The following is a 24,163-nucleotide window of genomic DNA, read 5'->3' on the forward strand; positions in this document are numbered from 1 at the left end:
CAGGCATTACTTATGTAATTAGGAATTGTTATATGCCTTCATATTTAAAGCAACACCAACCCTTTTTTGATGATCTTGGATGTATGAAAATGACTTGACCACAACCACATTACTATAGACACGTCTGTCATTTACAGTAAAATATAAAACCCGCTTGATGATTTACACAGTGAGGAAGTTTGGAGATATTTGTAATTTACTACCGCTTATCAGGGGATTTAGTGTATAAGAACATTTCCTATCCAAAACCCTGAGGGAAATCAGTTAAGAGCTATTTAATAATCTGAGGGTGAAATGAAAATAACGGCTCTATCCAAAATATTCTGGAGGAAAGTTTCCTCTTTCTCTCTGAGGCACAATCTCGACTCCTGCTCCCCCTCTGCTGCGCTCTGAACTCAAATCTGTTAATGATCTCTTTGCATTCGGCTCTATGTGGGAGCAGGCATCTTGCATGGCCTAGGGCAGTGTTACATGCCGTCACACACTCCAGACGGGACTGCTTAACTGCGGTCTGGAGCACACAGGCATGGGGCTGCGGAATGTGCGTACGCTGGGAGGGGGGTTGGGACCGACAACAGAGAGGGAAGCACAGCAGCGCCTCTCTCCAGTCGTCACAGATCTCCATATTTAGAGCGCACTGAACGTCTCTAATGAAGGCAGTCGACCACTTTGATTCCCTTCACTGGGGCCGAACATGTGGCCCAAAACTGTGTACGCACCGTAGTGGCACTCATACCATGTGGACCCCTTATTCGAGAAGGGAGCCAATCTAAAAATGGGATTGGGTGTGCACTCTGCAGTTAATCATGTAAGAGGTCACTCAAATTTGCTTGGATCTGTTCAAAGCTATTTAACTGACACCCACAGCAGGGATATAATTTTACAAAAAAGTTTATTATCTTTTAAAATGTTTGTACACTCCGTATGACAATGTGCTTACACAATACTTACAGTAGAGTAGGGTGAAACTTACTTTGTACATAGAAAAATAATAATAAACAAACAAAAAAAAGAAACATGAAAATCTCCCCCACCACTGAAATAAAATAGAGGGCTGTGAGTCAGCGGGTTTCCGTAGTTTCGACAGAGTGATGCGGGAACTGCATCACGAGGGCTGCGCTGGTGAGGATGGGTGGGCTCGTTGTGCTCCCTGACCCCTCGCTCTCCTGCGTGCAGCTTTGGTAACTTTACACATTATTTACACTTTCAATCATGAAATGATAGTCCTTTTACAAAGTGTCTACTTATTTAAACATTCCCAAAACTATTATTCATTATATTCACATATAAAGCAATATACATACGTTGGAACTTCAATGCAATTTAATAAGCTGCAACAAATCAGTGACCTTATGCTGATGAAACTACTCTGAAACTGTAAAAATCTTCGGAATTAATGACTTTGTGAAGCAAGGTCGGCCTAAGTGTCGTCTAACTAGGACTAACGGTGACTCAAAAAAAAAAAAAAAGAACCAGAACACACTTGATGTTTAGAAACTGTTAAAACTGCAATGCTACAACTTCCATTTTCAACCTTACTCTTATGTGAAGAGGAAACAAGACGCAGAACAAGCTGGGAGAGGGGCTGGACAGGAAATGGGGAAAATTTGATACACAGCTAAACGGCACATCAAACACAGCATTCAAACCCTGCTCCCGTTATTATACATAAATTCGTAAAAGACATATTGATCACCTTGCCAACCTGCTGTTATTAGCTGATCCCTAAGTGTACTGTGAGCGAGAGCTCATTCGGTGAGGACATATTACTTGAAGCAGAAGACGGGGAAAACGTAGGAATTTCCATAAGGATACCAAACTGACCTCAGCCTACATCATGCATTCATAAAACAACAGAGGCTCCAAAGTCTTGTGGTTAAGAAGGCAGGGTTTGAGGAGTGGAAGCTTGGACCTCCACAGCCCAGTTAAAAGCAGCACCAGATACAGAGTCAGTGGCGGGGGGGGGGGCGGAGGGTGCACACGAAAAAAAGGAAGTGGGAGGGGGGAAAACGACTGGACTGTTCGTTCATTGATCCATTTTGAACAGTGGAAAGTAACAAACTAACTCTGATAAATATGATACCAAAGCGGATTACATGGAGTAATCCTCATTCAGGGCTAGAAGAGTTTAAAAAGTGGAATTGAGGTGATCATCTTGGGAACATTTAAGAGCCACGAATGGAAGAAAAACAAAAAATGCTTAAAATCAAACAGTCAGTGAAAACGTTAGTCTCTGTAGCACCCCGCAGTGTCGTCCTTTGAGAACACTGCACCATGAGTTTTTTTGGCGACACTCAAGTCTCCGTCAGTCTCTAGAACAGGGCCCCTCCGTGTGATCCATGGGGCCTGGAGCTTTTCGGGCAGCAGTGCAATTCTTAGTCATAAATAAGAAACTACTTCACAGCTCAGGCTGGCCAGTAACATACATGAAGGAGTGAATGGAAAGGCAAATGTGTGCTTCTCCGGTGTCAGAGCAGAGCGAGTGTAACACCTAGTACACCTCTGTGTCCTCCTTGGGCCTGTACACGGGGCCGAATCTCTGCATGTACTTCTTGATGTACTCCTTGGTCTTGTGCTTCACATTCTCGTTACACTCAAGGTCCTCAGGATTGTTGCAAGCTTTCAACTCCTTATTCATAACTCCGTGAGTTAGCTGGAGGAATGTGCAGAGATGGGGAAAGAGTTAGACATGTTTCTTGTCACCAGATGACAGTAAATTATAAAATTACAACGTATATGTAAGTTGTGGTAGAGTGGTTGGATGGTTAATTGTCTTTTAGTGACTTTGCCCTTTATAATTTAAGACAATAAAAACGCAATCTCGAAATGAGTGAAGCCCAACTCGTCTTTCTGTTTATTGTGCCCATGTCCTCAGACTCCTGGTATGTCAGAGTGGCACTCAGTGCAAACCACTCCCTACATACACAATCCCTGGACCTACCAGGAACCGTGGAGAAAAAAAAGAATGCTGCCCTTTGAAGAAACGCTGGCTGAAAAGAGCTTTTAGAAAGGAATGAGTAAAACAAAAGAGAGGGAGATAATAGTTTACATATACAATGTGTTTTTAGTCTCCTCCAGAGACACAATACAAAAACATGTGGCTGGAAAAAGAAATCGTGGGAGCTCAACTATTTCGTTATGGTTTGAGGGAAACTTTGCCTTTTAAGATTAAAGCTGACCAATGCTTTAATTGTGTCTGACCACGTAGACGCAAAGGTTTACAGCTTCTCTGCATTAATGGAACTGCATGTGTAAAGATCTTCATGTTTAATCTTACCTTTCTAGCCAGGTGTTTGAAGTCTTCTGTGTTGCTGATGCGTCCAAGTTTGCAGTCTGGCTTCCGATAAGGATTTAGACATTGCACTATGAACTGGGACATCTGAGTAACACACACGAAATAGACTTGTTAAGAAGAGAAGAATATGTTAAAACTAATGGAAACTTGCATGGGTGGTTTGGAATATTTGAAACATCTGGAGTTAAATAACATTGCTGCAAACATTGTTTAGAGAGACTCTGGCTCACCTCTTTGCGAAATGTCTCTTTACTCTTTTTAGCCAGCTCACTGGAAGTGTCTGCCTCAGCTGTCTTTGTGGAGAACTGTAACAGCATAACAAAGATAGAAACAAAGATAGATGAGATGATTGAAATACTTGTTCCCAAACAGATTTTGTTTGCTTGACATTAAAGGGATGGTTAGGATTTTTTTGAAGTGGGATTGTATGAGGTTATGTACTTTTCCATAGTCAGTGTGTTACCTACAGTAGATGGCGGCTGGTGCGCCCACAGTTTGAAGAAGCAGGCAGGAGTAATTTAGCAACCTAACAGTTTAAGTGGATGCTTTATTTAGATTTTTTAACTGCTCTCAGTGTCAGACAGCCCTTTCCAACAGGGAACTGAAGCTGCGCTCTGCATTTATGTTCTCGTCAAAGCCACCAGCTTCCATTGACAAAAACAGTAACTTTACCTCTCAGAACAAAAGAGCTGCTGGTCTACCGCTTTCTCCATCAGATAGTTTGTTTGCATGATTGTGTTACTTTGGTGAATCTGAACTAACCCTTTAAAAAACAAAAGTCACACAGTAACACAAACTAACTAACCGATCAAGGCAGCAGTAGACCAGCAACTCCCGTGTTCTGTGAGGTAAAATGATTGTTTTCACTAATGGAGCCTGGTGGCTTTGAAGAGAGCAATATAAAGGCTTTAGTTTCCGATCGGAAAGGGCTGTCTGACAGGAAGGTAAAGCAGTGAAAATATTCTAAACAAAAGGTAGATTTGAACTAATATTGATCTTTTTTTGTTTGTAGCTGAAATGCATTTTGCTGCCCCCGTCCTCAGTGTAACGCTTAGATTCTGTGGCGGTACTCCTGCCTGCCTCTCCAAACTGTGGGCATGCCAACCAGCATCTACTGGTAATGCACAAACAATGGATAGGTACCTCATACAATCCCACTTTTAAAAAAGTCAAACTATCCCTTTAAACATGTTTTTTTTCAAGTGTAACATTTTCACAAACTAACTCCCATCTAATGCTTCGGTCATCAGTTTGTGAGACGTTTTCTTCACTATAGTGGAAGACGTTAATACCATAACCCAGCAGAGAAATTTTCTTCCCTAAAATCCAGAGTGAGGCCCCACCTGTGCATCGGCTCAATCAAACATGGCAACTGGCTGTCAAACAGCAGCAATCAAGGTCAGTGGAGCATCAAACAGCACCTGCTCACCAGCTACTTGACACAAAGCAGGGATATCCTGCCAGGATGCTGCCCCTCCAGCACCAGCCTTCAACAACAAAGGCAAGCAGGCAACAGCTGACTGCCTGTACCCACAACAAAGTGGTGAGGAGCAAAAGCAAGAACCAAGGATTCACACAAACAGTGCCAGCGCCAGGCACCCAGAAACTGTGAAATTGGACGCTTTACAAGTGCAGAACATGTGCCATAGTTTTAAACGCTGGACGTGGACACCACCACTGTCTAAACACATGCTGGGAAACGGTCCATGACCTCGTAGCTTTTTCTTGGCGGGAAACATTGCATGAAAAACATGGATCTCTCCAATCTCAGTTTTTGATGTTTGTTTCCCAAACTCTGTTATGTCTTTTTAAAAGAGACAAGAGGGACACTTTCTTTGTTAAACTATAACACAAGAAACCACAAATAAATGAATGCGAGGTCTTCCAGATGGCTTCTATTATCCGCAAAGTCAGGATAAAAATGAAGAGGGAAAACAAACGAGGCAGAGGAAGAAGAGATGAGATGAGCCGCCCCTCCCCTTGTGTCCTCGAGGCGAAGGGACAGACAGCTGAGCAGGGGGTGGAGTGACTGGAATCTCTCTTAAAATCTTTGTCTCCATGTAGATTTTGATGAAGCCATTTTGCGACGAGGAGTCATCCGCGAGGACATAACACTCACTGACTGTGGTGTCGTGCTGAGGCTTTTTTCTTTCTTTTTTTTTTTTTTTTTACCCCTTGAGACACAGCTGAAAGTAATCACTGGTGCAGCATCTTCAATTACCTCAGGGAACAAACACTATAATTATGTTCTGCATCCAAGCGCAAACTTTCTGGGAACCAAACAGAAAAGTGAAGAGGACTCGTCTTCATTGTCAAATGAGGAAACATAGATTTTTCTGGTCACTAAACAGCTACTATCTGAAAAAAAAACCCCAAAAGGTCAACTGCTACAGACATTTTACATTTCATAACACATCTGAAATATGATCCGTGCTCACCTTGGAAGGATTCTCATCATAGGTGGGTGTTCCCAGGTCCATCTCAGATTCATGGTCCACACTTGTGTTGTCGCTACTTCCATCCCAGGTTGGAGGGTCCCACTGTGTTTGTCTGATGCACAGACAGAAGTCACGTCAGACACAGATACAATGCAGAGAGGTTTCTGGAGGTACAAACACCCACCTTGTGACAATATGGTAGTAGTAGATTTTGCCTTCAGGGTCACGGGCCACTTTCCAGTTTGGAGGTAGGACGATGGTTTTGGGTTTGGGGGGAGAGGGAGGAGGCAGGTCTATCACATTGTTGGGTACAATCATTTCCTGGAGAGGACAAGCAATGGAAAATAAGTATTAACAGTAAATCCATGTAGCTTCACTTTGGATGACCTCTTCTGGTACTGCAAGACCAAAGAACCTGATTCGCTTAAGCTGCACACGCTAGTTTAAAGTCACATATGATTGCATTTCGATTCCTTTTTAAAATAGGAAACCACTGAGCTCTTTCCTTTATTTTCTTCAAACTTAAGTCCCATTTGAAAAGGCACTTTGTCATTACACAGGACCCACAAACTGTAGCTCATTAGAGCCCCCCTGTGGCTGCACTGAGACAGATACAGATATTATACATAATATAAATTATTTTTTAAATCTCAAAGATCCTCATAGTGCAAATTGCCAAATTATCTACTGCATCCTTAAAAACAGCGACTTCACAATGTGTCCTCATGCTGCATAAATATATTTTTCCTGAATGAATGTCCATTTGGTTTACAGTTGTGAATTAACAATTAATGTGTAACGTCTTTCCACATCATCCTGTTTCCGGTGAAACACCATTTTCAGGGTTCACACACATTTTTATGTACAATTTTCTTTTTTTAATTTCATGAGTTTTCCGAGGACCCATAATGCAATTTCAATGGCTGTTCATAATGTTTGACATGAACTTTGCTCTGTCTCAAAAATGCTGTACAACCACAAAGTAGTAGTGGGGTAAGGAGACTTTGGGATTCATGATCCTACTTGTTAAATCACCCTGTAACAACATTATTTTTCTCTTATTCACAGAAATCAGATTCAAACTGGGAAAATTAAGAAACCGATGTGATGGTAAGTTAAATGATTTCGCCCTTTTGTTACATATTAGAGCCATATTATGCAAACAGCTAAATTCACAGTTTTATTACACAAGTGGAAGGTTATCCATGGAAGATTATTGTAACAAGTAATTACATTACACATAACAAAATTCCATGTCTTTCACAAATTCCATGACTTTCCCAGGTTTTCCATGGCAGTGGGAATCCTATACTTTAGACAGAGTTTGTGTGTGTTACCTGTTGGACAGTTTGGGATGTGACAATGGTGGTGACTGTGCCTCCCTGCTGCACCACCACTCCCTGCTGATGGCCAGGATACACAGGTTGGCCGTGCAGGTAGCTGGCTGTGGGTTCAGTGTAGGCCTTCAGAAACACAAGACACAAACAGATCAGAGCGTCACTCCAAACATTCAGAAATCGGTAACTGTGTGCTGAGTGTGTGCTGATGACATATCTCTTATTTTCCCACCATGTTTGATTTGTTTTGCTGTACTGTAAAGGAGAGCTTCTGTTTTAAGCTTAACACTATATTGAGTGGGCAAAACTTCATTTTGGCTGATTGATTTAGTTTCTCCTTTTCTAATGATTTGATCAAGTTTAATGTAATACGACTGTACTGAATTCAAAATGCAAATGAACTCAACACTGTATGATCTAAAGATCAATTAGAACATCTGAGTACAGCGAGATCAAGGCACAAATCACCCCACCTGTATGACGGGAGTGTTGGTCTGTGGGTAGGCGGTGGGGATGCTGTAGATGGTTTGGCATGGCTGACCCTGGTAGTAGATGGCCGTCTGTGTCTGAGCCGGTGCTGGGGCTGTGGCGTACTGCTGTGTAGGCTGCGTCTGCACAGTCACTGTCTGCTGAGTAGTGGGATCCCAAAGAGTAGTGTAGCTCTGCTGGCCCTGTACCTGAGGGGCCGCCTGGGCGGGCACAGAGAGGACAGCTACGCCTGCGTCCTGGGTTGCTACAGTTGGCTGGGTATACTGTTGGGGGTTGCCAGTGGCGAGGTCTGGGGTGGTGATGTGCTGAGAGAGATTAGAGACTGGAGTGGCTTGGGATGTGGAGGATGGAGAGGACAGACCCAGATCTGATATAAGACGCTGAGGAGGTGTCTGTTCATAGTTCAGTGTGGGTTCAACCGTAGGGGTAGGTAGCAGCACTTTGCCTGCATTGGGGTTGGAAGGATCCACAAAGGTCTGGATGGGATATCCAGGAGGGTAGGTGATGAAGCCAGGGCTGGAGGCATAGGCCAGAGCAGGGTCGTAGGCCATAGTTTGAAGTTGTTGCTGCTGTTGAAGTTGTTGTTGTTGTTGTTGTTGTTGTTGTTTCTGGGCTTCCCGTTGTGCAACCTCCTGCTCAAACAGCTTTCTGCGCTCCTCGGTGGACAGCTTATTGCGCTCCTTGGCCCCAACTCCCCTTGACTTGTTGCTGTTAGATGGGTCAAACCTTAAAAATCCATATAACAAGACCAAACTTGAATGAGAAAGAATCACTTAAACAGTTGTACAAAGATTACACTAAACTATGGAAGTAAAGCTACGATTGACACCCCAAAAAATCCAGCCTGACCCTACATGAACCCACATAGTTTCTGTCCAAGTCTGACTCAAGCCCAAACTACACCAGCAGTTTTGGGCCCAAGCCTGTTTATAAAAAAAAAAAAAAAAACAGAATTTCCACTGTAAAAAAATATTTACAAGCTAAAGTCAATTCAAGTCATTTCAGTGCAGTATCAGACATTTGTAACACAGGGTGCATTCGTAAACCGTTAATCCAAGCGGCAGATCGCACTCCAGCACAAACTGGACCGTTCATAAATTCAGAGCACTGTTGAAACATCGTTCGGTTATTCAGAGCAACACAACCTTGGAGCGGCAGAGCGTACTCAGGGCACTCTGAGCAGACAGAGCAGCAGAACCCCGAACACAGTGAAAATGAAACTTTTTTATTCATAAAGAAGTAAGGAAATTAGCGCTAACCTGCCTGATTCAAGCTCAGACGAATGTTAAGAAATTACGGCCTGGTCCGGGGCAATCAGTTTCAGAAAGAGAATCAAAGCTCTAGTTAAATGACACTGTTCACAATGTTCCTTTAATCACGAAAATTCTTACCGTTCCTCAGTGCGGCGGCTGCTCCTCTCGTATGACGAGGGTGGAGAACTGGAGCGTCTCCTTCGTCTCTCTGTGCTGCGTTGTGGGGTTTTGTCAGAGACTCTATCTCGGTCCCGGTCCCGGTCTCGGTCCCGGTCCCGATCCCGATCCCGATCCCGGTCCCTGTCCCGGTCCCTGTCCCGGTCCCGGTCACGATCTCTGTCTCTGTCTCTGTCCCTGTCCCTGTCCCTTTCCCAGTCTCGATCCCTGTCTCTGTCATAGTCTCGGTCTCTTTCTCGTTCCCTCTCCTTGTCTCGCTCCCGTTCACGCTCTCGGCTACCAGAGGCGGTGCGCGGCGTCAAAGCTGTGTCTCGATCTCGGCTGCGATCTGTGAGAAACGATCCAGTTAGCCAAACTTATACAAAAAAAAAAAATCTCAGCCAAACATCTGCTTCTGATTAAACTCACCATTTGCTTCTTTTTCCACCTGACTCTTCTTTGGTATTCTGTACACCTCCTGAAAGGACAAACACAACCTTGACTTCAAACAACAGCACGCAAACAGATTAGATTTCTGTGCATGATTCACATCGTCTGCCTTTAAAATGTTCTCTTTTGAGCTCACCTTCAGATCCTTCCAGCTGTCCAGAAGCCTGGCAGCCATGCCACTGATGTCCAAAGCAGTAAGTTGGGGTTCCTGACTCCTCTCACTCTCCACATCTGAGACGCCTTCCTCTTCATCCTGAGACGGAGTACCAATCACTGAGGGGTCCGCGGGAGTCGCTATGACCTCAGAGGGCATACTGGCCTCAGTGGTGTCAGAGCTTGGGACGGCGTCTGTGGCAGATTCACCAGATTGTACCTCACTGCCAAGAGGAGGTTTCTCTGCCTTCTGTGTCTCTGCCTGGGCTTCCATATTCTCTGATGGCGGCTCAGCAACATCAGCAACATCAGCAACATCAGCAACATCAGCAACATCAGCAACATCAGCAACATCAGTTTGGATGGACTGACTCTCTGGCTCGAGAACTTTGACAGCGGGCTGGTCTCCTTCCAGTTCAGCCTTCTCTGTCACTGCCTCACTGGTCTGCTCCTCCACACTCTCCTGCTCTTCATTAGGCTCTTTTGGACCCTCAAGTTCATCGGCACGACCTTCACTCGTGTCCTCTTTCATCTCAACATCTGTCTCCAAATCCAACTCCATTTTTTCTTTTACCTCCTCAGGTGGGGGTTGGGGTTGACTGCTTGGACTCGTTTCTTCCTTCTCTTTAACATGCCCCTCCTCTTTCACAGACTCTTCCGTCGTTCCTTTAGTTGGATCTGCAGCGTCGCACACGGGCTCTGCCTTCAACTGTTTGCCCTCAGGAAGTCCTGCGTTCGATGATTCATCTTCTTCCTCATCATCCTCCTCCTCCTCTTCTTCCTTCCCGTCAGAAGCTTTGCTGGCATCAGAGAGGGCGCTGTCCAGACTGTTTTCACTGATGATTTTAAGGCGGCGGTACACAGCAGGTTTGGAGGTGTCTCCATCCATTTCTGGTCCCAGTTTGTTGGAGGAACCATCAGGGGTGTTAAGGGGTGTTTGAGCACGGGAGGTGTTCTCGCTGGAGTAGCCGTCCATCTCAGCAGGGTGAGGGAGAGTTTTTGTCTGGGCCCATCGCTGGATGAAGGTCAGGACTCTGCTCTCCTCCAACATGTTCTTAGTAGAGATGGGCAACACAGCCAAGGTCTTCATAATCTGTCAACAGAATCATAGTTTAGTAGCAATCAAACAGCTAAGAGCTGTGTATATGCATACATGTACAGGCTCTGAGGATTTCAAAATTTCCTGTTACAAATGTTTTACTGCACAGTCGATGACACGTCACCTGTAACTGCAGCTTGATGTTATTGGCACTGTTGCCTTTAGCTTCAGAAAGCTCCACCATAAAGATCCACAGCAAAGACAATCCATGATGATCCAGGAACTGCTTCAGGCATGATGGATTCTGAGTATCCTGTGCAACACAAACATATCATAAAACACACAGCAGATGATAATAACAATAATCAATACTGGAAAAAAGGCATCAGCCACTCAGGTCATACTTGTATGAGCTTAAGACAGATGAGTTTCTGCTCCATGGTTTCCACTCGGACCATTAGTCTGCAGAGAGACACGACCTGTTTTTCATCGTAAAGGCCTTCTCCGTTCTCCAGTAATGCCTCCAGCTCCTCATCAACCTGAGGGAGAACAAAGTGATGTTTTCCTCAAAATTAACAATATTTGGCCATTTTAGCCTGCATCCACACAACACACAGTCCCTCCAGGATTTTGCAAGCAGATTTTGAATTTTTTTTTTTGCAGCCTGAAAAGCCTGATTCCACGTCAGCTTTTCTTTTCTTGCTATGTTTATGGATGTTCTTGGCAATGAAATTGCTGGAGGCAAATCAAAATTACTAAAACAGTTGTAATTCTGTCTTTGATTGTGTTGATTGTTGTGACTGTCACATTGCAACATCCTGGAGGGGTTTCAAAAAGGAAATTCTAAAAATTAGGGCATGCCAAACAGATTTGTGAAGGTATTGTGGTTTTGATTCTCGTGTGGAAGTGAGACCACATTACCATTACTAGCAGCCAAATGTAATGACAAGACACACTTTGAAATATGGCTGAAAGAACTGACCGTGGTGAGAGCACTCTTTCGACTGCGGTCTTTCTTCATCTTCCCACCAGCTGCCCGAACACTAACTCTGTTCTCTCCACCCAGGAAGCCTCTGCAGCTGGGTGCCCCACAGAAGCATTTCTGTGCTTCTTTGCTGTAGGAAAAAAAAAGGTAACACAAAAATCACCATGGCTAAACAGTCAGATATGTTAGTACAGAGTAGTTATTTAACTTTTTAACTATGTAAGCATGTCGCACATTACACTTTTTTTCCCCAGACTTGAACACAAACATATACAAAATACAAATTTGGAGGAAAAAATAAGTGCAGAGAAACAGTACCCGTATCTCTGGAACTGGTAATCAAATGTCAGTTCTGCTCCTGCAGTGACCGCCTTGGTGGTGAAGAACCCAACTCTGAGCTGGCCATTGACAGTCCACTGAATCGAGATGCAAATCATCATCAGTTAAGTCAGCCTTCGGTAAGTTAACCTGAGAGAGTATTATTTATCTTGCTACTGTACCTTTTGGGTCTCACAGTTGGGCTCGCAGCTATGGTTCATAAACCGAGAGCAATTACCCTTCAGTGTTGCATCAATGATCTGAGGAGACAAAATGCACAGTCAGCTCTTTCTGCCAGCCACCGCATATAAGTCATTAAACCAGATTGTGGTTTAAATATTAACATTAATTGTCATCTCTTACCTCATTATTCTTTAAAGACATGAAGTAGTAATGGATGTTCTTATTGCGAGCATATTCTTTCACCCTTATTTTAAACTCCTTGTGGTCCAACACCTCCCCGCAGTATTCCAGTACAAAGGTGTTTCTGAGATAGCAATAAAAGGTGTCAACAACAACATGGACACTCATATTATATAGCCTAAGGTATCCAGTAGAGTAGGCAGCCCCACAGTAACAACTAATGTTGACAATGCTAATGTTAAATGCTTTTAAAAATGTTGTATTGAAAGCTTTTGAAGAGACTTACGGAGCCAAGTCTCTCGCTGCCCGTAGTCCCCAGCCCTTGTCCTCTGTGAGGATAACCTCAAAGTCCGCATGTTGTTTCATCTGAAAGCGTCGGTTAGAGCAGTAGGCTCCATTCAGGCACCGCGAGGAGCTGAAAAACAGATTACAGGTCAAGATACAAAAAAATGAAAAGATATTCTTTAGTTGACATGTGTGTCAGCAGGCTCCTACACAATTCTGATAACAACGTACCACATTTTTTACAGCCTAACTTTGTTCTTTAATATGCTGAATTTGAATGACTACTGACTCTTGTCCAGCTCTCATTCGGTACAGTTTTACTAGATTTTCTATTGCTGAGGCAATGAGTATAATTTGTCAGGGTTTTAAATACAAGATAAAACAGTGTTTGAACTGTATTTGTCTAAAAATTCTTCACTAATTGTGCAATCAATTTTAATTACAAGAATTCAAAATCAGTTTTATTAATCTTTTTTGTTTTCCTAACCTAGTAAGCCTGCAAAATGTTTCATTTAAAAAAAAAAAAATGCGTTCTTACATGTTGCCATAGCTTTATCTGCAATAATCAACTTACCACTCAATCATCAGCAGCCGGTTTAAACAGTCTTCCCCGCAGGCTAACACTCCCCTTGAACGCTCCTCTCTGGGCAGCACAGGGCACTCACATTGCATTCTCTTGATATCTCGATGAGATTTACTCTTTTTTCTGGAAAAAAAAAATTAATTAAAAATGTTCAAAGCTAAAGCCAGAAAACACATAAGTGTTTTATTATGAGGTGATTATTTGACCAAATAATGTGTTCTGTTAATGAGGCTGGACAACAAGGTTACCTCTCAGTCAGGTACAAGTTCTCCTCAATCAAGTCAAAGTAAGGTGGCATCTTCTTAGACTTTGCAAACTCCTTCCATCTATTGGCGTCCTGAAAGTCTCGCAGTTTGAGTGATGGACGCTGCACCTCAGCTTTGACAGGAGTATCCTTCGAAACATCAGCCTCTCCTTGGCGTTCCCTCTTGCCTGCAGGTCCAGCTTCTGCCTCGTTGTCTGAATCAGACTCAATCTCTGGACGCCTTTTCTTAGGAGGGCCCCGGCCTCTGTGGGGTCTAAAATTGTCTTCTCTAGGGGGGTCAGGCACAGCCGACCCCCTGCTGTTGCTACTTATTTCATGACCTTGTACAAAGCTTGATGACCCAGGTGTGTTGGGTCCACTAATTTCAGCAGCTGTTTTACTCAGATCAGATAATTTATCCCCATTGTAATCATCCTGATCGTTAGTTAGGGAGTCTGGATGGATTTCACCTGCAAGATCCTGATGCCAGTGCCCATGACCATGGAGGTAGGGTTGTCTGCTAGTCTGTGTGTTTGGGGATTGGTGGTTCCAGGTAGCATTATTCGGCCTGTGCTCCTGTTCTTTGAGAGAGGTTTCTGTAAGTTTAGTGTTTGGTAGCTGAGGACCGTGACTGCTATCAGGCTGCTGGTATGTACTACTGGGCTGCTCTAGTTGCGAAAAATCCCAACCCAGGCTGAGTCCATTCTTGTCATTGATACTGTCAGAATTGGAGAAATCACCATGTTGGTAATGGGAGTATATCTTTTCACCTCTGCTGTTTACAGTATGCTGTTTGTGGCCTTGCTCACACTGTCTGGAATTGTCGAGGCTGTGGGCAGGATCTGTGGCACTTTCAGGAGCACTGATATGACCAGCCATGTAAAGCTGTGCACTGTTGGAGCTGGAGCCCTCCGAGTGACTGGTGCTGTCAATCATATTACTCTGGGACTGACACACCATGCTGCTATGGGATGACTCATTTACACCAGCACATGGACCACTGGTCTCCACTAATGTGGATGGACTCCCCTGCTTTTGTTTTGGGCTGACTTGATTTGGGACTTCATCAGTGTTCACATTCTGCAGTACTGAACTATTCATTAGACCGCATGACGAAGCTCCCGTGTCCTGCGTATCCATTGTTAGGGTAGAATTCTTTGGCACCACCACCACAGAATGCAATCGTTTTATAGCCTCGTCGCAATCGGAGTCATACTCCGAGTTGTCACTATCACTGACCTCACTCTGGCCTCCTAACGCATCTTGATTAAGTAATGTTTTCTTACTCAATTTGCTCTTGTGAGTGCTGCCCTTGGTTTTTTCTTCATGATCATCGCCATTCCAACTCTGCATCTTTGCAGCTTTGTCGACCTGTGACGAATCATTTACATGCAGAGGCTCGTCTGTGTTTGTTTTTTGAGTAACACTTGGTTTTAAGTCACAGAGGTCAACGCTGGTGCTTGCTTTCGAAGGCTCACTTTGGTCTTTGTATTTGTCGGTCATGGATGTGCTGTCTGAGCCGACTTTCTGTGTAGAGATCTCAGTCTGCTTCACCACTATGGAATGTGTTTTAGCTTCTTGCTGAACAGCATCTTTAACGTCAGAGTCCTGTTGGCTATTGTCTTTAGAAAACTCTATTTTTTTGACAGAGATCACTTTCTTAACAGCTGGCTTACTCTCTGAACAAACTGTCCTCTGTAAGTTATCACTCTCTGAGGTGTCCTGCCCGACAATATCCCATCTGGACTTTCTGGTGGTACTGCTGTTCTTTTTAACAGTCTCCATATTTTGCTGTTCATGAGTCAGCTGATCCTCAGATTCAAGGGAAGATGAATCGGATTTGAGAGGCAAGCTTGTGCCATACGACTTGTCGACTGGTAAAACTTGAACAAGCTCTGGTTTAGTGTTTTGCTGGACATCGTGGGTGACAGGTACATCTGCTTTATCAAGTAAGGACATTGGCCTTGGTGAACAGTCAGCAGCTTTCTTGTCCTGGTTGCACATTATACTATCAATACTACTGCATGAATTTAAGACAGCTGCATCTGAGTTCACATGTGGTCGATTATTAGAAGAAAGGCTATCCTTCACATTGGTCAAGTTTTCCAGGGCTGCATTTACATGCTTTAAGCTTTCACTTGAGGTTATAGTTGAGGCATTTTTACTCTCAACTTCAAGACCTGATTTTGTTTCTGTTGATCTCTTTGTTGGCGATTCTTGCAAACTCTTATCAGTGCATGAGACCATCTCCTTAAAATCTTGACTACTATGTTCATTTCCACCCCGTTGGGAATCACATTTTTCTTTTTCACTTTGAGAACTCGATTCTGTGGTGTTTGCACTTGATGGTGTTTTGCCAGGGCTGTGAAATATGTCGTCTGATTGTCTTTCATGTCCGCTGACTTTCACAGAAGACCTAGAAGGGGTTAACTGCTTCGAGTCTGGTCTATTGGTTTTCCTAAAGGAGTTTTTATAGTTCTCCTCTGAGCCAGAGCTTTTGTCAGAGGCCTGTGATTTTCCCTTATGATCTGCCTCAGAGTCACTAGAGCTGCTTTTCTGTCGTTTTTCAGTTTGAGAGTGGGTATGCATACTGGAAGATGAGGGTTTGTTGTTGGTCTCTGACTTGTGATGGGTGCTAGATTTCCGGTAATTGGAGTCTGGATCAGGAGAGCATTTGCACTGCGAATCAGAGTCTGATAGTCGCTTTGAAGTCCTTTCAGACTTTGACAATTGTGTTCTTTTATCCAACTCCGAAGAGTGAGGAGAATCTGCAGATTTTGAGGCTTTCTCAGATTTGGAGTAGGAAGATGATTTTGATTCTTTATGTGAGCTTGAATGGGTGGAGAGTCTACTGGAGTCACTTGTCCTCATCCTTGTCTTCCTGTGGTCATCCTCAGAGTCAGAACTATCCCGATTTCTGTCAGTGCGAGAGCGAGAACGTCTTCTATCTCTGCGTGGAGAGCTCCTGTGTGATCTCCGATCAGAGTCATGGTAGTATGATCTTTCAGACCGTGATCCTCGGTCGCCTCTGGATCTCTCTGATCTGGAGTGAGACGAACTTGTTCGAGACCCTCGTGATCTAGAACGCGATCTAGACCTGGACCTTCTGCGATCCTTGTCTGACCGAGACGAGCGTGACGATGTGTGTCTGGAGTCACGGTCTGACTTTGAGTAACTTGAAGACCTCTCATGATTCTCTGACCGCTTGGAGGAACTTTTTTCCTTTTCCTCCACGTGTGAACCAGAGGAAGACTTTTTTACCTCTTTGCTTCTGTTGTCAGAGCTTGTTTTACTTTTGGAGTCAACCGATTTGCGACTGGAAGACATCTGGCCTGAATCTCCATCTGATTCTGAACCAGTGGGAGCACTATTAGCTTGGGACCTGGTTTTCCTTTTGTCTTCTTTACTATCCTGCTCAGCAGTACTGGAACTCTCTCCATCTTTTCCTGAGGAAGCAACTGGCTTCTTGAGGCTTGGGGTCACCCTTGTCTCAGGGGCGTCAATGTGAGCGTTCTCAGAGGGGCCGACACTGGCAACATTCTGAGGCTGGGGTGTTGGAAATTCAGTTTCACTTGTAGATTTCTGTAGAACCTGCGATTCAGGGGTGTGTGGCTCCTCTGGCACAACAGATGTTGGTTTCTCTTCGGTCACAGAGACACTGAGAATTTGCTTCTTGAAATGCATCTTTGCCATGCCCGTTTTCAGTTTAGTGGAAGACGAGACTAGTGTTTGAGTAGGTGTCTCTGTTATTGATGTTGGCACCATGGGCATCTGGTTTTGCTCAGTTTTGGTGTCGGTACTCTGCCCTCCTTTGTCTGAGGCTGCCTGTGACAAGGCAGCGTTAGGCTCAGTGACAGGCTTGTCAGGACTGGTGGGGATGAAGAACAGGCTCTGCAGTGGCTTCTTGGTCTGTGAGAAGCTGAAGGACACTTTCTGTCGACCCTGATCCTCTAGATTGACCTTCATCTTTGTCCCTTTTGGCAAGAGACGGTTGGATAGCATGACTCTGGGAGACAGGCTTTTGATTAGAGCTGCCTTGGACAGGCCCTCCACCTTCACCTACAATAAAAGAGAAAACTTCAGTTTTTGAAAATTGTGAAATTAGACACAGTGGTCATTAACTTTGAGTAGTTAAGACTTACCGAGGCATCACTTCCCTCCTGTCTGTGGTTTCATAGGAGCATCATGGGAATACAAAAAAGAGAGGAAAGACAGAAATTAATTTACACTGTTCATTTTATCTATTTTGTTACTTCATACAACTTTAAAACGAAAAGGAGGGATTGGGAATCTAAAACTCTCAATTCTCTGTGGATTGAAAACATGTCCCTAAACAATTGGTCTGTGTTCCTAACTGTTAATGACAACATCTGCTGCCCAATTTACAACAGTGTTAGGTGCACTCGTTCCACCAACTGCTCATGTAACTTTGCTTTTTCAAATCTTGCAATGCAAGCCTATTACATGATTAATAAACATACTTGATTTGTCTCAAAATTTATTTTAAAAAATCCTACATATAAAATCCATTTTTGAATTGGATCGAAACAATTTTTGTCATTTACAGATTATGGAGAGTGACAGGAAATAGGGGGAATGACTGACATGCAACAAAACTCCAACGATCAAAGTCAACTCAAGGTAATCATATCCTAGTACATAATTTTGGCAACATGCTCAACTCGGTACAGTGATAAAGACAGAAACATGACATAATGGATCTGAATGGCAGATAAAGGACAGGAAGTACTTCTGTGGCTGTCAGGTTCACTAGCCTATTGATTGAACATATAATGGATTATCCAAAACTTAAATAATAATAATAATAATTTTTACAGAGGACAAATAACTGGATCGGTGAAAGCAGGAGGCCTTAGCTTAAATAAAATAAAATAAAACACTACTGATTCATTTAAACAGAATAATATCACAGAGTATATGATGGTGGTTAAAAAAATCCATATTCACCATGAAAATGCATCAATATTAGGGTTTTTCTTGCTCAACATTACATAAATACTGCATGAAGTTGATGGTCTTGAATATTTCATCCACCAGACCTTAAGGCCAAGTGCTAAACTGCATTGTTCTGGCAGACAGAATGATAACAGAGCTCATTTTAAAATCAAGCTATTTATCAGAGGCCACTTTGGATACCAGAAAAAGACTGTTATATCTATCTCAAACTCAAATTGATCCCTATAGAGAAATATCCCCTCTGTATGTAATCTGTCTTAACCACTTTGAAAACTGATGCAGATGCACCCATAGAAAACCTGTGTGCATACACAAGATGAACAGGATTGTTATTCAACCCCAGGACCATGTGAGGCTACAGTTTCCAGCAATGAGCTAACATGCACAGAAAGGCAACAACAGACCTTTTGTTTAGGATGTGATGATAACCACATTACCCTAACACCACAGTGATGAGGTCATCATCATCATCATCACTGCCTTTTTTATTTTTTTGAGCAGATATAATAAATTAATTTAAGAAATCTGCAGACACCACTCTGTAACCTCACTCAATGTCACACCGACAGCACTATCTGACTGGTTAAACATCACAAGTAATAGCCTATTAACACTGTGAGCTGCCATGCCACAGATGGGCAAAGACTAATGCAGACTGGTCCTATTCTGATGAGGGTGATCGGGAAGTGTATGTCCAACATAAGACAACAGATATTACTGATGTTGTTATAAACATCCCAATCATGTTAAATTTTCCTCTCACTGAGGTACAAAAAAATCTATACCATCACAGCTCTAACTGTTGTTTACTACAAAATATGAATTTGTGTCCAATGAGATGGCCTCCACAGTAACAGCCTAAGCTTGCAAGACATGCGTTAAAGATCTAAACCTTTGATCTCATAGTTAATTTAGAAATCCATTCTTGTCACACAGGAATATAGTAAAGGTAAGGCTAAATGTATTGGAACAATAATGAAGCATCTTTTATGTTTCACATGACACAACACAACTGAAAAACCAAACAAATCCACTATGGTGGCTATAAATTTGGAGAGCTGAACAGCAATAAGACAAAGAAAAAAAAGTTATTTTTCTTTCACAGGGAGGACAATATGTATTGAATCTTTCTATGGTTTGGTCCATGGGGTTTATTGACATAAAATAGTTTAATCACTCTTTAAATAGAGCACTGGAAAATCCATGCTAATGGGACTGATGGGATGAACATAAGTTTAACCATCTTTGTGATTCTGTGATGAGTAGTGTTCAATTTATTTTAGCCATATTAATTCCTAACCCTAAACCTAAGTAAGCAGACATTATTTAGACCCTCAAACAAAAACATAAGCAAACAATTAACACAATGTAGAGTACGAATACCTTGTATGGACCCTTGAAAAGGTTGAAAAGAATCCCCAACCCACAGGATATAGCCTGACTGTCTACAGTGCTGAGTAGCAACTATTGCTGCCCTTTAAAAAATGGCAGAGGCAAAAAAAAAAATCACACAAACAAAGAAACAGAGATATAAGTATTATATAACATGTAATCTGGTGAAAACTGGGTTTTCCTTTCTCCTTTTGTCCTATAAAACTGTGTGTTTTCCTTAGGGTAGGCTCAATATGGGTGCTGGGCAACAATTGGGTCATTTAATCCTCAGAGATATACTTTTTTCTCTCTGTGACCTTCAAAATGAGACACTTCTGTGGTGGCATTCGGTTATAAAGAAAAATACCAAGCAGCTTATAGTCAAATGATTAATCGACTAGGCCTACTAGACCAAGAATTTTATTTTTTAGCTTGATGTTGCAGAAATATTTTATACCTGATACATGAATGTCATTCCAACTGTGATGCAGAACGGTTTCATGCTTCAAGCTAATAAAAATTAACTGTCTGCAAGACTGAGCATACTGTCTAATAGCAATCATCTCCCCACATTCATATGCTAACATGATACCTGAGCACAGTACCTGACATTATGTCATTAAGACTGTCTTCTTTCCTACTGCTGTAACACTGTCCATGCAAGAGAACTAAACATCACATCTTCACTTCTTATTCAGGGGTGTTTCTGCCATTGCATACTACTGTCACTGACACTAATGAACTGTATTTATAACAAACAACCTATCTGTTCACTGGCAAGTCAGTAATAACAACATAAATGGATAAAAGCATGTGTAGACAACGTGTTATCAGATGTCTAAATTTAAAAAAAAGAGTCCAAAACATTTTGCAGAGGATAATTTTGTAGTTTTAATTGTCATATAACTATGTGCCAGAAATATATGCACATATTGCATCCCAACAAAACTTGGAGACCATGCTTAAATTACTTCCAATTTTACATGAACCTAAGCTATACAAGACATACACTTTGAGTTGCATTTTGTGCTCTCTAATACCTGATCTCTGACTTGAGCAGAGTGTCCATTGAGAAACTCGTCTAGGATTAGTAGGCCTGAAGAGGCTGCTGGCCAAGAATAATCCAAAATCAGAGAAATGAGCCCTCCAAAGTGACGCCACACCTGACAAAAAGAAAGATAGAGTTGCAATGAACTGAATCTGGTTTGTCCACAACATCTTAAAACTATGTTAGGCGCTTTATAAACCTGACAAAGTCAAACACTGAAAAAATAAGCGTTTTGGTTGCAATAGTATATGTAGTGTCTATGGCTTCTGCAAAACACATTGTCTATATGTACACCATGTCAAAGAGTAGGTGGTGCCACATGCTTTCAACCGTTGAGTATTCACGACATCTGTACGCTCCCCCCTGAGATCCTTGTTATCTATCGCTGCAATGTGGCAAAGATATATCGGCTGCACGTTTTGTATTTATATCTGCTATTGGACAAAGATTTCCCCTTTTCTCAGCTATCTCGATTGCTGTGCGTTAGTTGCATCACAGCAACAACAAAAGGTTGAATTTACCTTTGATTTAAAAATAGGACTCGTGTGGTAAAAGATAGATGAAAAACATGGATGCAGGGGGGGCACAGAGCATGCATCTCATTATTAGACATGTAAAGCTCAAGCAAATGGCCTACAGGAAACAAACACGGACTTAAAATTGAGGATTTATGAGAAAGAAAACAAATACACTCTCATGAAAACAAACGGTGACTGGTTTGAAGCAAAATAGGACACTAACTAAAGTGTGGCCTGTGCGGGAGAACTGGATGCAGCCAAAACATGGCCTTTAAAAAGATGGTTCTCCCCAGTATGAAAACGAGTGAGGATGTGTAGTAAACCTTTCAATTTAATGTAATATTTCATCAAGATGTGCTTACTAATCACACTGCATCACTTACATAAGTACTAGACAGACAGAAACGATGACATGAACTTAGCTGTTCGACTGTGAAGCTGGTTTATACAAAATATTAGACCCAGCTAAGCTAACTCGGATAAGCTAACACTAACAAGAGAGCTTTCGTGTGCCATCTTTAAAGATAGCGTTAGCCCATGTTATGATCTGTATAATCCGTATTGTTAATGTTGACTGGCAAAATATATAAAGTTGGGAATATAATCAGTGTGACGTTTGATGGGATTTTCGCTTGCGCAGAAGAGGTAAACAAACATTTGTTTCTGTAAACGAGGACGGCTAACGTTAGCCGAGAAACTCCACTAGCATCTGGAGCTAACGCTAGCTAGGTTAGCTAAGTCTCCCCGTAGTGGCAGCCACTAGGCTAACTGTTGTTAACTTGTGTTTCACTTATCGATCTTTGCCAAAATGTGTGAAATCAATCTAATTATTTATTATCTAAGGGGGATCGTTACTTTTCTAATTGAACGAAAAGCACGGAGGATGTAATACGTAGAGTATAATGGATCTCTGCACCCGGCTTTAAGCATGCTAGCTAACGCTAGTGATGTTTTGTCTGACTAGAGTGTACTAAGAAGGCTAAAACACAATTAACACAACGCCAAGTAAAAATCAGCGATTGAAGAGGTACTCACTTTACGAAGTGCTTAAGGTCACAAGGTTCCTCCATCCTCGAAATCACCGGCAATCGAGCCTTTGTAAAACATCAAGCAACAATGTATGCCGACGTCAAATCCATACGGAGCTGTCGGAAATGATCGTCGGCCAGAGGCTCCGCTGCTGCTGCGCCCCAGCTCCAGCCCGGCTGAGTGCTGGTACTATCGAGCTAGCATGAGCTCACTTTAGTTAGCCAAGAGTTTAGAGGAGAGATCAAGAAGAACACACGATCACCAAAACCAAGCCCCAGAAAGTGTCCCAATTTGGTCAACCTGTAAATAACACCAATACCGACCATCCGATCTGCTTGAAAGAGTTTGAGCATATCTGTGGGATACCTTTTTATTCCACACACTGGTCCTCACAGTGTCTCTGTGGCTGTGGCTGCTGTGTTCAACAACATCACATGATGTGGGAACATAGCTGGCGCGAACCCTGGAGCGCACTGCGGGTCCGAGACATCAACAACCCGCGTCCCACCAAATAAAATACACTCAGAGAAAGTTTTTAAAACAATCTCCAAACCAGGGGCCTTTCTAGGATATGAGGACATTGGGGCTTAGCCCGGACTTTAGTTGGGGTGTCCAGGGGATCCCTACCCCAGTTTTTTTGTTTTTTAGTTTTAGTTTTTATTAAGTTATATTTCGAAACTTCTTTGTACATTACGGCACATATTTAACTTTTTTTTATTTTTATTTTTTAATATTTTCAGGTATTTTATGAATTCAAAATATTAATAGTGGTTTGTAGTCTACAATAACATCACATCATCAGTATCTGCTGATATTGGCTTTAAAATGAAATATTGGAATTGGCTGACATGCTGTTTTTTGCCGGTATCACAAACCAGTATTTTTTTTCTATCAATTGTCAAAGTGAACATGTACAAAAAATAAACCCTACGTTGAAGTATTTTTCTTATTTTGCAAAATAAATGAATATTACCAACAGTGTATTTCATGTCTCCATCTGCATGATAAGAGTGATGATGATCATTAAAAAAAAGTAAAGAAAAACAACAATATATTGATACAGATATGGGTTATTGGCCAAATGAGTTGACATATATAGCAAAAAAAAACATTGTCATGCATCCATACAATATAGTAGCCTACTGGGTACAGAATACTTTACAAATGCTATCAATAAAAATGTATTGACTAAAGTTAGAAAAATAGTTAAACACATGTATTTATGACAATGTACGTGGAATGTAACTAAGTAGGTACAAGTATGATGTAAAAGCTAAAAGCTAAGTGATGATATAAAAGCTGAGTAGTAAAATGACAAAAATATTTAAAATAATAGAAAATAAATTAATTTTTAATTGCAAGTGAATCTGATATGTTTGAAAACCACCAGGCAAGTGGAACAAGACCAAAAAAAGGGGGTCCTTGAAAAAGCATAGAAATTTTTTGAAAATGTGTCCAGAAAATGTGTGGGAACCTTGTCAAAGCTCTTTTGGTGACAGGGGACAAGCAGTAATATGTTTTACATATTCATTTGAATATTTACATGAAACATATTAAGCCTTAAAACCCTGGATCAACATCAGTTTTCTTGTGCTCTGTTCAGACACCTTTCACAAACATTTAACACTGAAACATGAGCCAACTGGGTTTAATTTCTTATTTTTTTCTTTTTTCTTTTATTTTTTTTTAAATTTTTTTTTATTTTTATTTGATCACTCTTTCAGGTAATTTCCTGTTTTTGTTCTTTTACTTTTTGTGCTGTTCTCAGTTATTTTTCTTGTAACTTTTCATGAAATTCTTGCTAATTTATGGTTTCTTTCTTGTTCAGAAAT

General features: G+C 42.0%; 1 protein-coding gene across 2 annotated transcripts; it reads right to left on the bottom strand.

Annotated features, from left to right (window-relative positions):
- Positions 1-875: 875 nt before the first annotated feature.
- On the bottom strand, positions 876-22,734 carry setd2 (SET domain containing 2, histone lysine methyltransferase). Of its 2 annotated transcripts, XM_042490223.1 has the most exons (22): positions 22,338-22,734; positions 20,777-20,899; positions 17,531-17,552; positions 13,393-17,447; positions 13,136-13,267; positions 12,563-12,691; positions 12,277-12,400; positions 12,096-12,173; positions 11,914-12,011; positions 11,593-11,725; positions 11,015-11,149; positions 10,795-10,923; positions 9,555-10,664; positions 9,398-9,446; positions 8,951-9,317; positions 7,544-8,285; positions 7,071-7,196; positions 5,918-6,054; positions 5,734-5,845; positions 3,526-3,600; positions 3,278-3,379; positions 876-2,653 (listed from the first exon to the last, which is right to left on the bottom strand). In XM_042490223.1, exons 2-22 carry the CDS (start codon positions 20,803-20,805, stop codon positions 2,492-2,494), a joined length of 8,046 nt encoding a protein of 2,681 aa, XP_042346157.1. In that variant the 5' UTR covers positions 20,806-20,899; positions 22,338-22,734; the 3' UTR covers positions 876-2,491. The 2 variants fall into 2 exon arrangements, with proteins under 2 accessions (XP_042346157.1, XP_042346156.1); XM_042490222.1 differs by lacking the exon at positions 20,777-20,899.
- Between the last annotated feature and the right edge of the window lie 1,429 nt (positions 22,735-24,163).

Source organism: Plectropomus leopardus, chromosome 7, assembly GCF_008729295.1.
Source record: "Plectropomus leopardus isolate mb chromosome 7, YSFRI_Pleo_2.0, whole genome shotgun sequence".
NCBI lineage: Eukaryota > Metazoa > Chordata > Actinopteri > Perciformes > Serranidae > Plectropomus > Plectropomus leopardus.

Coding starts and splice junctions, on each gene's coding strand:
- setd2 (XM_042490222.1), bottom strand. CDS start 22,372: ATGGAGGAACCTTGTGACCTTAAGCACTTCGTAAA. Junction 5,846..5,917: donor TACTACCATATTGTCACAAG/GTGGGTGTTTGT, acceptor TCTGTGCATCAG/ACAAACACAGTGGGACCCTC. Junction 2,654..3,277: donor TCAAACACCTGGCTAGAAAG/GTAAGATTAAAC, acceptor ACATTCCTCCAG/CTAACTCACGGAGTTATGAA.